Source organism: Felis catus, chromosome A3 (genome assembly GCF_018350175.1).
Source record: "Felis catus isolate Fca126 chromosome A3, F.catus_Fca126_mat1.0, whole genome shotgun sequence".
In the NCBI taxonomy this organism is placed as follows: Eukaryota; Metazoa; Chordata; class Mammalia; order Carnivora; family Felidae; genus Felis; species Felis catus.
This window is the reverse complement of record NC_058370.1, coordinates 63,072,258-63,086,087: the sequence shown is the minus strand read 5'-3', so window position 1 is coordinate 63,086,087 and position 13,830 is coordinate 63,072,258. Positions and strand designations below refer to the sequence as shown.

General features: G+C 45.7%; 1 protein-coding gene across 7 annotated transcripts in view; it reads left to right on the top strand.

Annotated features, from left to right (window-relative positions):
* THADA (THADA armadillo repeat containing) overlaps positions 1 to 13,830 on the top strand; it is a 332,244-nt gene that overhangs the window by 315,281 nt on the left and 3,133 nt on the right. For 6 of the 7 annotated variants that reach the window (XM_045054143.1, XM_045054144.1, XM_006930069.5 and 3 more), the window contains one exon: positions 9,244 to 9,413. The exons of the other annotated variant lie outside the window; for it this stretch is intronic. In XM_045054143.1, the coding sequence (XP_044910078.1) occupies positions 9,244 to 9,413 (170 nt within the window). The remainder of the gene's footprint in view (positions 1 to 9,243; positions 9,414 to 13,830) is intronic. 7 annotated transcript variants of the gene reach the window in all.

Below are 13,830 nucleotides of genomic sequence, written 5' to 3'. Positions count from 1 at the left end.
CCATGGTATAAATCCTGCCAGAAGCCAGGTGGTGAGGAAACCTGGGTAGTACAGTCCATAAAGTCAGCCTCCTGGGGCACTGAGCGGGAGGCTGAAAGACAAAGAATGGATGGTGGGAGCAAAAATATGATTATATGAAATTAATCAGTCTACTCATCCCTCCATATGTTCATTCAACATTTATAGTTGGCTTAGCAAAATGGTCAAGAATATAAGCTCTGGAGTCAGACAAGCCTGGGTTTGTATCTGGCCCTACCGCGAACCTGTGTGATCTTGAATGAGTGACTTCCTTAGCGCTCAATAACCTCAAATGTAGAATGGCAACAGTTATTCTGTCTATATGTGCCTGAGTCTTGCAGTGTTGGAGATTTCCCGGGGCAACACAAGTCCTAAGTAAATTGCTTAGTACATGACTCTAATCAAGTGCCAAGTGGATGGTATCTGCTGTGTGCCCAGTGCTGCTTTATGGATGATCGTGGGAAAAGCAAAGACATGGGGCTCAGCTACAGAATGCCCTCTTTCACCATCTGTCAGCATACTGAGTGCTGTGCAGATATGAGCAGAGAAAGGTCACAGAGGGCTAGAAAAATCCAGACCACAGGACCTGAGTCAGGTCCCAAGGGACGAGTAGGTCTGGCTAAGTCAGGATGAGGAAGCAGATCTATTAGACGGGGGATGATGAGGAAACCGAAGCCATGAGAGTTGGAGGGAGGGGGGAAGGCCCAGAGAGCCCCAGGGGCAGACTGGTGAGCAGACAGCTTTGGTAGATGGTCTTGGTCTATGAAGATGAGGGGCTGGATCTGGGCTAGCTGCCTTCCTCAGTACTCAGGTGTAGGAGTCAGAAACTCACATGCCTACAGGAGTGAGTGGGAGGCAGCAGGGTCGTCCCAGACTGGATGCACTGATGCCTCCTGTAGAGCAGAGCCATTGCTGTGCTCCAGGCATCTATTACCACATTAAAGTGCAGGCCTAGGACACCAGGTTCTAATTTTCTGAATTTTCAAATGATGCTAGCAACTCAGATTTTTTATGAGAAATCTCCTGACTTTTAAAAAACCATATAAGCCATACCAGACTTGTGTGGAGACCAAACAGTTTATTTGCACCCCTGTCTAGAAGCTTCTGAGGGGCCCTTTGGGGCATTAGAACCCTTGAGCTCTGTTTGGTTGGGTTCTGCCTCCTTGTGTACTGTCTTCTAAACAATAGCTCTCAGAGCTTAAACAAACAAACAAACAAACAAACAAAAACCAAAACGGGTGCTTGGGTGGCTCAGTCCGTTAAGCATCCAACTTCGGCTCAGGTCATGATCTCACAGTTCGTGGGTTCGAGCGTCACTTTGGGCTCTGTGCTGACAGCTCAGAGCCCGGAACCTGCTTCGGATTCTGTGTCTCCTCTCTCTCTGCCCCTCCCCCACTCACACTCTGTGTGTGTCTCTCTCTCTCTCTCTCTCGAAAATAAATGAACAACAAAAAAAAAAAAGCAGAAAAAGAAGTAGGAGGAAGAGTTCCCTTCCAGACTTAATACCGTGGCCAGGTTGGGAGTGTAAGGGAAGGGCTGACTGTAGCCTAGGCACACAGACTTGGAACAGTGAGTGGGTGGGCAGTAGTCTGTGCTGTATGCGCTCCTTGCACTTGCCCCAGTGCATGCTGGGGCAGGGGCTGGGGCTGGGGCTTCCCTTGAGAGCACTAACCAGCACATTTGGTTCTTCTTTGATGAAATTTTTTAAATATTCAGGTAAAGAACAGAGGCTAGTATCACAAATACCCATGTTCCCCCACCCAGACTTCCTGCTGGGTTCTTCAGAACTGGAGATGTCACCCCTTTTCTTTCCTTAGGACACGGACCTTCCTCTGGGCCATTTGTCTCGGGTAAGGGTCACTGGGGAGCTCTGTTTGGTGGTAAAGGCTGAGAAAATGACCTTTGGTATAGCCATGAAGTCCTGTCACTGACTGCCACGCCAGGAAACCACCTCTGAGTGCTGGCTCTGCTGGCCCTGAAGAGCAGAGAGCCATGGGCTCTAGGGCCAAGGGTCAAGAGAGGCAAGGGACAGAGGGGCTCTGGCAGCCTCAGGAAGAACTGAATGGCAGAGTCAGCAGTTGAACCAAGCTTCAGTTCCACACTTGTTTCTCATGACTAATTAAAATCCAGGCTCTTGCTCTGCTGAGGAGAAGTAAAGAAGTGTATGGAGAAGACCAAAAATAATGAAGTGGTCTGGAAACAGCCTCGTGCAACCTTAAAATATTTTCGCTCAGAAAAAAGAAGGCACAGTAATACTCCCTCACTCAAACACTGCCTTTGCCTCCCGGCATCTGCTCCAGCCTGTCTGGCCCTCCGGCTACACTTCCACCTCCCCTGGCGGACACCCCTCCTCAGGGGTAGGCCTAATCTCCCTGCTCCTCCCTTTCGTCCCAGCCGTGTATGGCCCCTTACGCTTGGCCTGCCCAGGTTTCCCCTCCATGAAGCTGCCTCCTCCCACTCTCCACCTTTTTTTTCCCTTTTCTAGTCTTTCATTGCTGCTACTAATGATATCGTCAGTCCCATCATGATACGCCATCTTAGACTGTTTCATGACCCTTCGTATGTGTCAGCTCATCTCTGACTAAACTCTTCTGTCTCTGAGAGAAGGGACTGGGGTTTTCCTTGTGTTTCTCACAGTGCCCCCCACACAGCAGGTGACATTAAGTACTATGGGCAGAGAGAAGCTTGAATTGATGGGTGAATGGGTGGGTGGATGGACAGAGAGATGGTTAAATGGCAAGGTTGAGGGAGTTTGACAAAGGCCCAAAACTGGGTTCTCCAGAGCTAGGGGCAGGGAACATCCAACCCATCTCCATTTACTCAGCATTTCCTGCGCTGACTTGGGCTCTCTCAGGAAGGAGACTTGACCAGTGGCCTTACTCTAGAGGGCATCTTCCCCACGACAGTTTAGAATCAGACTGTCTAATCTATGGTCTGAAGCATTTTTCAAGGTTGGCATCTGGAACAAGTCAATGTTGGCATTTTCATTTTAATCAGTACGGTTGAAGAAGTCCTCGAAGCCTGGGACTTAACGTGGATCCAGTCCACTGTGTGAAGCCTGTGTCTTTAACTGCTAGCCCCGAGATGGGCCTCGTCACAGAGGTGGGAAAGAAGATGGGCGGCGGGGCTGTGGGGCTCCCCATGCTCACCTCAAGAGCGTCAGCAAGTAAGGTCTCCCGTTAGCCAGGTGCCTGCCTTGGCAGGAGAGCCCTGATGCGGCTGGGGCAGTAACAAGAGGAAATCCCCACTGCAGCAGCCCTGAAGCCCTGTGTTTGCTCCCCTCCCCTACAACCAAGTTACCCATTCACAAGGGTGGAAGGCAAGGATTAACTAGTTTTGAATGCTGATTCGTTGGGTTTCCAACTCACTTCCAAATGACTGAATGCTTATGCCCCTTGTGTAGGCCTACCACAGATGTGAATGTGTACCGGTACACCTCAGCCATTTGAAGAGGCTTATTTCACGCTAGCCTTAGCTGTATAGCCATTGGGAGCCAATGAATACTTCTCCCACACTGACTTCTTCCCTCCTCTGATTCCTGCAGCTCATGAGATCCAGACCAGTCCATTGAGCACTTGATGTCTCATTGTTGCTTGAGTTTAAGCCTTCCCTTCCCTCTCAGACCACCACCTTCTTGAGGACAGGACTTGTCAGCTACTTGCCTTGCTTTTCCCACAATGCTCAGCACGGTGCTGGCCACATAGCACACCCTCAGCACCTACGCCCTGACTGTCTGGTGAAGGGCCAGCTGCTCCAGGAAGCCTTCTCAGGTGCCCTCCCCACCCGCTGAGCAACCACTCACCTCTGCAGAGTCCTCTAGCGCCCGAGGCCCGGGCCCTACAGGCAAGCGTGAGGGCTTGAAGTATTTGTCCAGGCTCAAATATTCTGTGTGCTCTTTCAAGGCATGCACTGTGCTCAGCAGTTGGGACCAACCGTGCACACAGATTTTTTAAGACAACAATTTCACTGAGATACGCCATACACGTGCCACATGAGTCAACTGCAGAAAGGGTACCATGCACCGGTTTTAGCATATTCATGGAGTTGTGCAGCCATCACCACAGTCGAGTTCAGCCATTTTCATCACTCCAAAAGAAACCCGTGCCCTTAGCAGTCCCCCTTCATTCTCCCTGTAGCAGTTTCCGGGGGCTGTTGTAACAAATTACCATAAACTTGGTGACCTAAAAGAACAGCAGTTTCTGGTTTCACAAGGCCAGAAGTCCAACATTAAGGTGTCGACAGGGCCACACTGGAGGCTCTGGGGAAGAATCTTGCTCTAGGGAATTCCTTGCCTCTTCCAGCTTCCGGAGGCTGTCAGCATACCTTGGCTGCATCACTCCAGTCTTCTAGCTTCACATCACCACCTCCTCTGTGTGTCTGCTGTCTTTCTGCTCTCTCTTGTTAGGACATTTGTGATGGCATAGGGTCCACCCAGATCATCGAAGATTATTTCCTTCATCTCAACACCATTAACTTAATCACATCTGCAAAGACCCTTTTTCCAAGTAAGGTAACATTCATGGGTTCCAGGGACTGGACATGAATATCTTTTGGGAAGCCAATTTTTGGCCTACCACACTGCCCATGCCCCCTGGCCCAAAATAATTCACATCCCACAAAATTTGCCAAATTAAAGTGTACAGGGGTGCCTGGGTGGCTCAGTCAGTTAAGCATCTGACTCTTGGTTTTGACTCAGGTCATGATCTTGTGGTTTTATGGATTCAAACCCCGCATCAGGCTCTGTGCTGACAGGATGGAGCCTGCTTGGGATTCTGTCTCTCTCCGTCTCTCTCTGCCCCTCCCCTGTTGCACCATCTCTGTCTCTCTCAAAATAAATAGAGAAACTTAAAAAAATGTTTTTAAATAACTGCACAGGTGTACACATTTTAGTATATTCACAAGACTGTGCAGCCATCACCACTATTAAATTCCAGAACACTTTCATCAGCCCAAAAAAGAAACATTATTTCTATCAGCAATCATTCCTCAATCTCCCTAGTCTCCAACTTCTGGCAACCACCAATCCACCTTTTGTCTCTATGATTTGCCTTTTCTGGATATTTCACATAAGTGGAATTATATAACACACAGGCTTTTGTGTCTGGCTTCTTTCACTTAGCATGTTTTCAAAGTTCCTCCGTGTTGTAGCATGCATCACTACTTCATTCCTTTTTAAGGCTGAATAATCTTCCATTGTATGGATATACCACATTTTATTTATCCATTCATTGGTTGATGGACATTTTGACTGCTTCTGTGTATTGACTATTAGGAACATTCATGTACAAGTTTTTGTGTGGACATATGTGTTTTATCTCTCTTAGGTATATGCCTAGGAGTGAGCAAAACTTTGAGACTGTTTTCCAAAGTGGCTGCACCATTTTACATCCCCACCAGCAATGTCTGAGAGTTCCATCTTCTCCATAGCTTCACCAAAACTTATTACTTATTATCTGTCTTTTTTATTATAGTTCTCCAAGTGGTTGTGAAGTGGTATCTCACCATGGTTTTGATTTGCATTTTTCTGATGGTCGACGATGTTAAGCATCTCTTCCCGTAACTTATTGGTCATTTGTGTATCTTCTCTGGAGAAATGTCTATTCAGATCCTTTGTATGTGTTTTCATTGGGTTATTTGTATTTTATTATTTCAGTTTTTTTAATGTTTATTTATTTGGGGGGGCACGTGCATGCACAAGCACGCGCGCGCGCGCACACACACACACACACACACACACACACACACACACAAGCTGGGGAGGGCCAAGGAGAGAGGGAGAGAGAGAAGCCCAAGCAGGCTCTAAGCCTGGCTGGCCTGCATGGTCAGCTCAAAAGTTCCTCCCCCCACTCTCCTGCCTCTCTTCACAAGGCATTTGGCCAGTAGAGATCTGGGTTGTTCTGGCTGAGGTGTCCTAGTCCAGGGCAAGGTAATAAAAAAGGAAACTTGGTGGGATGCATCTGGCCCCTCAAAGAGATTTAAATCCAACCAGTTCTCCTCCTGCCCCCACCCAGCTTTTTCTCCCTTCCTTCTTCATCTTGCAGAGTCAGTGTTTGGGCGGTTATAATTCTCTCTGGATCCACCTCTAGCCACATCGCACCAGCACTCCTTTATACCTCTGTCATGCCTGCCACTCTCCTGCCACTTCCTCAGCACGATTCATGACGAAATGGTGCAGGATGGGGGATATCTGTCCTGTTGGGTAGGGCAGGTGCAGCAGTCTGGCCTTCCTGGCGGCTTCTCTGGTCACTCTCGTGTGTTCTTTATGGAGCCAACCAGAGTGTTGCTGAGCTGCAGGCACAGATTTTGCTGGTGGACCGTGGCATTTCCAGTCCTTGCCTTGAGGAGACCGAAAGGGGAGCAGGCCGTAAATCAGAAGGTAGATTTTTGTGAAAGGTTTCACATAAGCCCACCTGCTGCACAATACCTAATGCTTTGATTGTCTTTTGCAATATGGCCCCCAGCTGGGAGCTTTTCTTTGTGCATCAGAGTGATAAAGCCAAGTCTGACTTCATCTCCGTGGGGTGCCGGGGGTGTTTCTCCATTGCGTCCCTGTGGGGTAGGGACAGCTTCTGCACTGAGGCCCACTTAGCTCACTGCCACCACAGCTAACTGTGCAAACTAGGATCCGTTACCCCGCTTCCATGAGCATAACTTCCTCATTTGTTAAATAAGGATGCCTCCCTCCTAGTGGTGGGAGCGGTAAGGATCTGATAGGCCAGTATTCATTATTATCAACGGTACCCCTAGTTAACCATCTAGTGAATGCTTGCTTTGTGGCAGTGCCTGTGTTATTAAATCAAGCGGCAGTAAAGGAAAAGATTTCATGATCTCCAGGGCCACACACTGGAATGTTCTGAGCGTCTGCTCTATGTTTAATCCCATGCCGGTCTTCGTGCGTATTTTCAGTTCTTTGAGGTTTGAAGGATGCCAATTAATTGTACCGTCTCCCCATACAGCTACTACACAGAGGGGTCAGGTAGAGATAAAAACAGATATTGTAGGGACGCCTGGACGGCTCAGTCGGTTAAGCGTCCCATTTCAGCTCAGGTCATGATCTCGCGGTTCATGGGTTTGAGCCCCGCATCGGGCTCTGTGCTGAAGCTCAGAGCCTGGAGGTTTTTTCAGATTCTCTGTCTCCCTCTCTCTCTGCTCCTCCCCAGCTCACACTCTGTCTCTCTTTCTCAAAAATAAATAAACATTTAAAAAAATTTTTTTAATAATAAAAATAAAAAATAGAGATTGTATTGTAGGTAAAGGCTAGACCAACACATGGCCCAGACCTACAGCCAAAATGCACCTTTGCTCCCCACTTCCCTCCCATCCCCCTCCTCTTTTTCTGTTGCCCAAGTTAAATCCTGGTTCCAGGCTGCACAGGCAGCAGCCTAGGGAGCAGGGGCACTAAGGAGCAGTTGTCCCAGGGGATTGATTTGGGGATGGTGACATCAGTCTTTTAGCTGCTTCCATGAGTGTAGGCTCTTCTGGGTGTGTTCCAGGTAATACTGGCCCCGCTGCAGGGTCACCAACCCTGCTTATCTCACTGTGAAGACTTGCATGTCTAGAATGTTGGTGCTGTTTCCAAATCTGTGTTCCACAGGCACCGTGAAACATTTTGCCCATTCCTATTCTTCATAGCCACTTACAGCTCTGTGACTGTACAAAAGTGGGTCATTCTGAGCCCAGGATCCCTCACCTGTGAAGTAGGGATGGCAATATCCAACCGATAGGATGTTGAAGGAATGGACAGAAGATACTTGGTTAGGGCCTGGCACATAATGGGCCCTTGGGAGGCCATCCTGCTATGTCTGGTTCAGTACCCTGAGAACTCAAAGCTTTCAGTCCAGACTTGGAGGCTCCTCCCCGTGTGCTGAGCATGTCTCTTTGGGAGCCAGTGGTCAGGGCCAGGTCTATGTGCTGGAGTTGGAAATGTGGATTTGGGAAAAGATGAGGCCTCAATAGAAGTGGGTCCTCGAAAGACCAGCACTGGTGCATGGATGGATCCAAAGAGGTTCATTTTGTGGTGGGATTTCAATCCCATGTTTCAGACCTCCTCCAGGTTGGGGGCGGGAGGGCTGGGGTCGTTAGCGGAAGTTCCAACAACCCAGAGCCTCCCTTCAAATCCATATTTAGGACTGTCTAAGGCAAAATGATGAAGTAAGCAATGGTTCCCCCAAGGCACCTGCTTCCTCTTTCTGCACCCTAATCTACTCTTTCAGTGCCCTTTCCCAGCCAACTAGGAAGATGAGTGTCTGAAAATGAATTCAAAGAGGGCAGCAAAATGTGAGCCAAATCAGGCTCACCACCTTTTGTTGTACAGCTCGTAAACTACAAATGGTTTTTATGTTTTTAAATGGTTGGGGGGAAAAAAACAAAAGAAGAATATTTTATGACATGTGAAAACCACATGACATTCAAATTTTACTGGAACATTAAAAGTTTACATATTGTCCCTGGCTGCTTCCAGCAGAGTTGAGTAGTTGTGACAGAGACCTGAAGACCCCAAATGTCTGAAATATTTATTATCTGGCCTTTTAAGAAAACGTTTGTTGGGGCGCCTGGGTGGCTCAGTCGGTTAAGAGTCCGACTTCAGCTCAGGTCATGATGTCACAGTCTGTGGGTTCGAGCCCCATGTCGGGCTCTGTGCTGACAGCTCAGAGCCTGGAGGCTGCTTCGGATTCTGTGTCTCCCTCTCTCTCTGCCCCTCCCCTGCTCATGCTCTGTCTCTCTCTGTCTCAAAAAAAAAAAAAAAAAAAAAAGTTAAAAAAAAGAAAACGTTTGCTGATGCCCCACTCTAAACTGTTAAGAGATTTATGTGTTATGTGGTCAGCAAGATTTGCTTTCAGAGGGACAGGCAAACCAACAGAATCCAGGCGTTGTGGCAGGCCTGCAGAGGAGACACTGGGTGGGGAGCTTTCCTGATTTCCTCCCAGTTACACTGGAGGGGCTGACAGGAGGTAAATGTCTAATCCTGCAGGCAGACTTGCTACTGACCACACTGGGCTAGGGGGCATGGAAATGGTGGGGTTCGGGCCTGTGACTCACTCTAGCTGTGTAGACAGCAGGACTCAGAAATGGGTTGGTAATCTCTGAGGAGCCTATCCCACCAGCCTCCCCATAGGCTGGTGGTAGTGATTAACTGGAGGCCCTTCGTGTTTAGAGTCCTTCAGAGCCTCCGTGGGGTGGCCCTGAGCAGCACATTCATCGTTTGCTTCTCTCTCGCTTCCACAGAATTTGCCTTCTGCCAGGTGGATGCCTCAATCGCACTGACTCTGGCCCTGGCTGTGCTGTGTGACCTGCTCCAGCAGTGGGACCAGCTGGCCCCCGGACTCCCAGTCTTGCTGGGATGGCTGTTGGGAGAGGGGGAGGACTTCGTGGTCCATGTAGAAAGCACACATCAGGTAATCCTAGGGTCTCAGGGCAGTGGGGGGGGGGGGGGGTCAGAGTGTCAAACCTGCTGAATGCAGCACATTAGGCTTACTTGGGCTTCAGGTGCCTGCTGAACGTGTGCTTCTGGATGCTTAGGTACGGATCAAGTATGGCTTAGGAAACTGTCTGAGTGACATAGCAGCCTGCTAGATCCGCTGGGGGCCCTGGAGATGCTGGGGCAGCTCTCATGCTGGCTTTTTGGGTTCCAATGGTAAGTCTTCAAATCACTAGGGGAGAGGACTTTGAAAGAGACTCCTTGGTTTCCGAAGCCAGTGAGTGTGCTCCCGCACTCTCCAGCTGTCTAACTAAAGCCAGTACCCATATCTGCTCCACACCCAGGACACCCCTTGATCGCCTGACCCCGGTGGCCGACGGGACTGGCATTCCTGAGCTCCACAGGAAGGTAACAGCTGGAAAGACAGTTCTTGGCAGTCCACCACGCCAGGGCAGTGCACAGACAGCAGACTGAAATGCAACCCGAGTCTTCATGGGAAAAAGGGCTGTTTACTTAGCCTGGAGCTTTAGCCTAAGGGACAGGCTCCAGGTTTCCCACACATCTAGAGACTAAAGAGGTGCTCCCAGGGAATATAAGCAGGAGGTGACACCCTTGCATGCCCCCTTGGCCTTGCTACAGCTCCATGAGACCTCCCAGAAAGGAGCTTGGAGCCCCAGTTTTTACAACAGTTGCCCAGGGGACACCTCTAGATCTCCTGGTCTGGAGGCCAGCAGGGATTACAATTACCACCACGCAGGACTGTATATATTTGCATACTTTATTTTATTTTCTTTTAACATTTTGATTTATTTTTGAGAGATAGAGACAGAGCATGAGCAGGGGAGGGACAGAGAGAGAGGGAGACACAGAATCTGAAGCAGACTCCAAGCTCTGAGTGTTCAGCACAGAGCCTGATGTGGGGCTCGAACCCACCAACCATGAGATCATGACCTGAGCCAAAGTCAGACACTTAACCAACTGAGCCACTCAGGTGCCCCAATATTTGCTGACTTTAAAAGCTGCCACCAAAGGATCTGGCTTCCAATCAGCCTGAAAATAGGTACTGAATGATATTCCTCCCCTTGGAACAGGTCTTGGCATTTTGTCAGCAACAGGGGAATATTAAGAATAAATCAGGTGGTTTAGACAATCAGAAAGGTTGAAGAGACAACCAAGAACTAGGGCAAGGTTCAGTGAGAAGTTTCATCACACATACGACCACTCCTTCAAGACTGAGAAAGGTCGCTGCTTTGCCTAATACATAGAAGCAAAGACAGAGTCAAGCAAAATGAAGAAACAGAGAAATATGTTCCAAATGGAAGAATAAGACAAAACCTCAGAAAAAGACCTTAATGATATGGAGATAAGTCATCTACCTGATAAAGAATTCAATGTATTGGTCATAGAGGAGCTTGGGTGGCTCAGTTGGTTAAGCATCCTGTCTCACTCTTGATTTCGGCTCAGATCATGATTTCACCATTCATGAGAAAGAGCCCCATGTCGGGCTCTGCACTGAGTGTGGAGCTTGCTTGGGATTCTCTCTCTCCCTCTCTCTCTGTGCCCCTCCCTTGCTTGCATGCACACTCTCTCACTCTCTCTCTCAAAAATAAGTAAATAAACTTTAAAAAAAGAAGCAGAAAACTGGAAAAACTACAGATACGTGGCAGTTAAAAACATGTTACTAACAACTATTGGGTCATAGAAGAAATCAAAGGAGAAATTAAAACACCTAGAAACAAATGAAAACAGAAATAGGACATACCAAAATCTGTAGGATGCAGGAAAAGTGGTTCTAAGAGGGAAGTTCAAGTGATAAATGCCTATTATCAAGAAACAAGAAAAATCTCAAATAAACAACCTAACTTTATACCTCGAGGAACCAGAAAAAGAAGAAGAAACAAAACCAAAATTAGGAGGAGAAAGGAAATAATAAAGATCAGAGTGGAAAAAAATTAAGTAGAGACTAAAAAGACAATGGAAAATATCAATGAAACTAAAAGCTGGCTCTTTCAAAAGATAAAGTAGATAAATCTTTAGCTAGACGCACGAAGAAAAAGAGAGGGTTCAAATAAATAAAATCAGAAATGAAAAAGAAGTTACAACTGATACCACAGAAATACAAAGGATCGTAAGAGACTACTCTGCCAACAAATTGGACAACTGAAAAAGAATGGATAAGTTCTTAAAAACTTGCAATCTTCCAAAACTGAATCATGAAGAAGTAGAAAATCTGAATAGACCAATTACTAGTAAAGAGATTGAATCGGCAATTAAAAACCTCCCAAGAAACAAAAGTCCAAGACCAGACGGCTTCACTGGTAAATTTTACCAAACATTCAAAGATTTAATACCTAGCCTTTCAAACTCTTCCAAAAAATTGAAGAGGAGGGAACGCTTCCAAACTCATTTTACAAATGATACCAAAACCAGATAAGGACACCACAAAAAAGAAAGAAAGAATGAGTGAAAGAAAATTACAGGCCAATATCCCTGATGAACATAGATGTAAAAATCCTCAACAAAATATTAGCAAACTGAGTTCAACAATACATTGAAAGGATCATATACCATTATCAAGTGGGATTTATTCCAGGGATGCAAGTGTGGTTCAACATCCACAAATTAGTCAATGTGATACCACAGTATTAACAAAATGAAACATAACAATTATGATCATCTCAATAGATGCAGAAAAGCATTTGACAAAATTCAATATCCATTTATGGTAGAAAATAATAATAATGAAGTGGATACAGAGGGCACATATCTTAACATAATGAAAGCCACATATGATAAATAGCTAATACTCAGTGGAAAAAAGCTGAACACTTTAAGATCAGAAACAAGACAAAGATACCCACTCTCACCACTTTTATGCAACATAGTCTTGGAAATGCTAGCCACAGCAATTATGCAGAAAAAAGAAATAAAAGGCATATGGATTGGAAAGGAAGAAGTAAAACTGTCACTATTTGCAGATGACATGACACTATATATAGAAAATCCTAAAGACTCCACCAAAAAAAAAAAACTCTTTTAGTACAAATAAATGTGAATTTGGTAAAGTTGCAGGATACAAAATACAAAAACATGTTGCATTTCTATATGCTAATAACAAACTACCAGAAAGAAATATCAAGAAAATCCCATTTACACTTGCATAAAAAAGAATAAAATACATAGGAATAATTTATATTTCCCTGGGAATAAATTTAACCAAGGAAATAAAAGACCTATACACTGTAAGACTAAAAACTGTAAGATAGTGATGAAAGAAATTAAAGAAGACACAAATAAATGGAAAGATATTCCATGCTCTTGGATTAGAAGAATTAATATTGTTAAAATATCCTTCTGCCCAAAGCAGTCTACAGATTCAATGGAAATTGAAATCTGTCAATTTCCTATCAAAATTCCTATCAAAATTCCAATTCCTATCAAAATTCCAATGGTATTTTTCACAGAACTTGGGAACATATATTTTAAAATTTATAGGGAACCACCAAAGACCCCAAATAGCAAAGCAATCTTGAGAAAGAAGAACAAAGCCAGAGATATTATGTGCTTTGGTTTCAAACTATACTACAAAACTATAGTAATCAAAACAGAATGGCATTGGCACAAAAAGAGACACAGAGATCAGTGGAACAGAATGGAAAGCCCAGAAATAAACCCATGTATGTGTATTTTTTGACAAAGGAGGCAAGAATATACAATGAGGACTGGATAATCTCTTCAATAAAAGGTGTTGGGAGAACTGGACAGCTACCTGCAGTAGAATGAAACTGGACCACTTTCTTACTCCATACACAAAAATTAACTCAAAGTGGATTAGAGATTTGAATATAAGACCTGAAACTATATGGGGCGCCTGGGTGGCTCAGTCAGTTGAGCGTACGACTTCGGCTCAGGTCATGATCTCGCGGTTTGTGGGTTCGAGTCCTGCATCAGGCTCTGTGCTGACAGCTTGGAGCCTGCAGCCTGATTCAGATTCTGTGTCTCCCTCTCTCTCTGCCCCTCCCCCACTCACACTCTGTCTCTCTCTCTCTCTCCTTCAAAAATAAATAAACGTTAAAAAAAAATAAAAAATAAAAAGACCCGAAATTATAAACTTCTAGAAGAAAACACAGGTGGTAAACTCCTTGACATCAGTTTTAGTGATATTTTTGTGACTGACTCTAAAGGCAAGAGAAAAAAAGCAAATACAAACAAGTGGGACTACATCAAACTAAAAAGCTTCTGCACAACAAAGGAAACCATCAACAAAATGTTAACAGAACTTACTGAATGGGAGAAGATATTTGCAAATGATACATCCAATAAGGAGTTAATATCCAAAAAATAATAATAAAGAACTCATACAACTCAATAATAACAACAAATCTGATTAAGGG